Source organism: Haliaeetus leucocephalus, unplaced genomic scaffold (assembly GCF_000737465.1).
Source record: "Haliaeetus leucocephalus isolate CR32 unplaced genomic scaffold, Haliaeetus_leucocephalus-4.0 Scaffold848, whole genome shotgun sequence".
NCBI classification, from domain to species: Eukaryota; Metazoa; Chordata; class Aves; order Accipitriformes; family Accipitridae; genus Haliaeetus; species Haliaeetus leucocephalus.
The window spans coordinates 4,260,661-4,263,405 of record NW_010973284.1 but is presented as its reverse complement, the minus strand read 5'-3'; the positions used below and the strand labels follow the sequence as shown (position 1 = coordinate 4,263,405).

Sequence of the window (2,745 nt, the reverse complement as noted above, 5' to 3'; positions counted from 1 at the left end):
TTCAGGGGATGAAAACGGAACGGGGGTGGTGGGGAAGCGGGGCAGGCGTGTGGGGAGGGTGCAGGAGGGAAGGGCAGAGGGTGCCTGTGGGGAGAGGAGGGAAAGAAGGAGGTGCTGGCTCGGGGAACAGGGGTTAGACGTTTTAAAAAGGCACTTAACCACAATCTTTTTTTAATCGCAGCGGCCGCTTATTTAGGAAAAACAGAAAGAGGTGCTAGAGAAAGCAAGGGTGCAGTTTGGCAGAGCTGCCGTGGGGAACACCCTCGGAGCCTGCGGGGACCCTCGGGCCACTGTGGGGGGTCTCCCACAGTGCTTTACAAAAATGACCACTTTGAAGTTGAGACATCTTTGGTCCTCTAAGTTGCTTAATCAATTCTGCACAACAGCTCTGCTAGTCTAGAACGTAACTAAATACACTCTACGCTGCTTTTAATTTCAGTTTTTCCAAAGCTGGATGGGAGTATCGGTGAAGATGCTGGGTGGCTCCCGGGTGGCCTGTTGTCTACTTCTGCTCCGAAGGCAAACAGGTAATCACAGGAGCAGGTTGTTATGCAGTTGACACGTGTTTTTGCTAGAACTGGTTATCGTATGCAGAGTCTGGGCCTCAGTTATTTTGCATATTTGAGCTGGCTAACAGAATATCCAACTTGGGATAGGAACAAAAGTTTTATCTTGACAGCTGGCAAGTGTTTCATTTCACAGAGCCACACTTAATTCTATTTTCTACTGCTGCATAGAGAGAGAGATGAAATACAGCTTTGTGTGATACAAGTGAGGTAACATACCCTGAATATACTGTGATAAAAGAAGTGTTAGGAAGTCAGTTTCTCACCAGAACTTATAAATTAAAAATACAGATTTCACCATTTTATTAAGACAGTCACTGACAGTTTGTAAAAAAAATTTCTAACATACATAAAAGCTTTAGGCCAGAAATAGTGAGGAATTCAAACAGCATCCCGTGCCCACCCACCCCAACCCACACAGACATCACAATGCAAACTTGAGTTTGATTTAAATTGGCTTAATCTTGAAGTGTAGTCCAATAAGACTGAAGACTAGACACTTAAGGTCCTGGACCAGGTAGTAGAACACTCTCAAGCCTTCTGGATCCCTGCAGCACACAACAGAAGGAAGGGAAAAAAAAAAAGTTAGATTGATGTTCTAAGAGAGCAGTTTACAGAACTAACCTACTAAAAAAACTTCTAAAGCCTATAGGGAGACTTTTCATCTTAGACGTTAACAGATTTGTTTCATTCTACGTTGATTGATAAAACATTCTGTATTCCCAAGTTTGCACGTTTAAAGTCTTAACAAAATATGCATTTTTATCATGAAAGCAAGTAGTAACATCACTTTGGATTTAAAAAACATGATACCCAGTCTTTTCAGCTTAGGTGAAATACAGAAATCTTGGTTCTTCCAGAGACATTGGTGTGGACAGGCCAATGACAGTTCAGTTCAGACTCTGAATACGCCTAACAGGGGTTCCTACAGTAAGGTTAGCTGCTCAGTGAATTTGAATATATAGCGCGTAATGCCACTGTCCAAAAACATTTGGTACATTACGCTGGAACGCAGAGCACCTGTGCCCCCAGGAACTGATCTGTACTTCTGAAACAATAGGAAATACAAGTACCTAGTGATCAGCAAGTTCTAATATAGTTTGTTACATAAAAACAACAGCAACATAAAAAAGCAGAGCACGTACTTGGATTGGTTTACATCAATGAGTGAACCGATTTTTGACGTCGTAAAGGAGATATGCTCGTCACCGATTACTATTTCAAGCTCCTGAAAGATGAAAGACCACAGGAAGTCAAACTGCTGCTTTATGGTATTAGTTACAGAAATCCTTAAGTACCGAGATGATGGCTTTTCCATTTTTATTACAAAGGTAGTGAATGCAGCAGGTCTGTGACTCATTATTAACTCTCACGACTAAATTGCCATTTAGGTGCCGCTCAGGTTTTAGAACAGCATTTGTTTCCCTCTTGGCTAGAAATACTACCGACTCGAAAATAAAAGTTCAGCTATGCTTCTAGTGTAAAAATTAAAGCAGCAACCAGAAAAGACGCCGTACACTGACCTGTCGACCAACTCTGTCGGGAGGAGGCCACAGCGCATCGTCTTCTTTTGTGATTTCGCTGTCGTCGATTATTCTCTTCAGCTCCTCCATCACGCTCTTGTGCACGTACGCCTACGAACGACATCGCCCGCGTCAGAAAACGACCCCCCGGCGCTACCCACCGGTCCACGACCGCTCTGCTTCGCCCATCTCCGAGGCCACGGGGCGGGGGTGCGCCCCGTTAGGAACCCACCAGTTGCCCCCCCTCCCTTACCTCTTTTCGGATCATGACGTCGTTCTTGTAGTTGCTGTTGTTGGCGTAACGCAGCTTCCCTGGCGAAGACAAGGAGGGACGTTAAACCCCCGGCCCGGCCCCGCGTCCTCCCTCCCGGGAGCGGAGAGCGCGGTCCCCGCCCGGTGCCGCCGCCCACTCCCCTGCCCCTCACCGTCGGGTCGGAACTCGAACTCGAGGAACTCGTGGCCGAACTTGCCCTTGTGCCCCACGTAGTAGCGGAGGTAGAAATCGCTCGCCATGGTCCCGCCGCCGACGTCCCGGCGTGCAACGCGGCGGCGCGGGCGAAGCGCGTCACGGCGGGGCGGAGCTTGCTCCCTCCCTCCCCGCTCCGTTGGGGCGGCAGCGCCGCCCGCCCGCCCGCCGGAGCAGCGACGGCGGCGGT

At 48.3% G+C, this 2,745-nt stretch overlaps 1 protein-coding gene across 2 annotated transcripts; it reads right to left on the bottom strand.

Annotated features, from left to right (window-relative positions):
- Nucleotides 1-842: 842 nt before the first annotated feature.
- On the bottom strand, nt 843-2,649 carry MAGOH (mago-nashi homolog, proliferation-associated (Drosophila)). Of its 2 annotated transcripts, XM_010582352.1 has the most exons (6): nt 2,515-2,649; nt 2,343-2,401; nt 2,090-2,200; nt 1,712-1,794; nt 1,587-1,606; nt 846-1,114 (listed from the first exon to the last, which is right to left on the bottom strand). In XM_010582352.1, exons 1-6 carry the CDS (start codon nt 2,600-2,602, stop codon nt 1,098-1,100), a joined length of 378 nt encoding a protein of 125 aa, XP_010580654.1. In that variant the 5' UTR covers nt 2,603-2,649; the 3' UTR covers nt 846-1,097. The 2 variants fall into 2 exon arrangements, with proteins under 2 accessions (XP_010580653.1, XP_010580654.1); XM_010582351.1 differs by lacking the exon at nt 1,587-1,606 and having other exon boundaries at nt 843-1,114.
- Nucleotides 2,650-2,745: the final 96 nt, after the last annotated feature.

Bases quoted from the DNA above. Each gene is read 5' to 3' on its own strand.
- MAGOH (XM_010582351.1), bottom strand. From the start codon at position 2,602: ATGGCGAGCGATTTCTACCTCCGCTACTACGTGGGGCACAAGGGCAAG. The intron at 2,201-2,342 runs GTAAGGGAGGGG...TGTCGTTCGTAG, and splicing joins ACGTCATGATCCGAAAAGAG to GCGTACGTGCACAAGAGCGT. The intron at 1,795-2,089 runs GTCAGTGTACGG...TTCATCTTTCAG, and splicing joins CCGACAGAGTTGGTCGACAG to GAGCTTGAAATAGTAATCGG.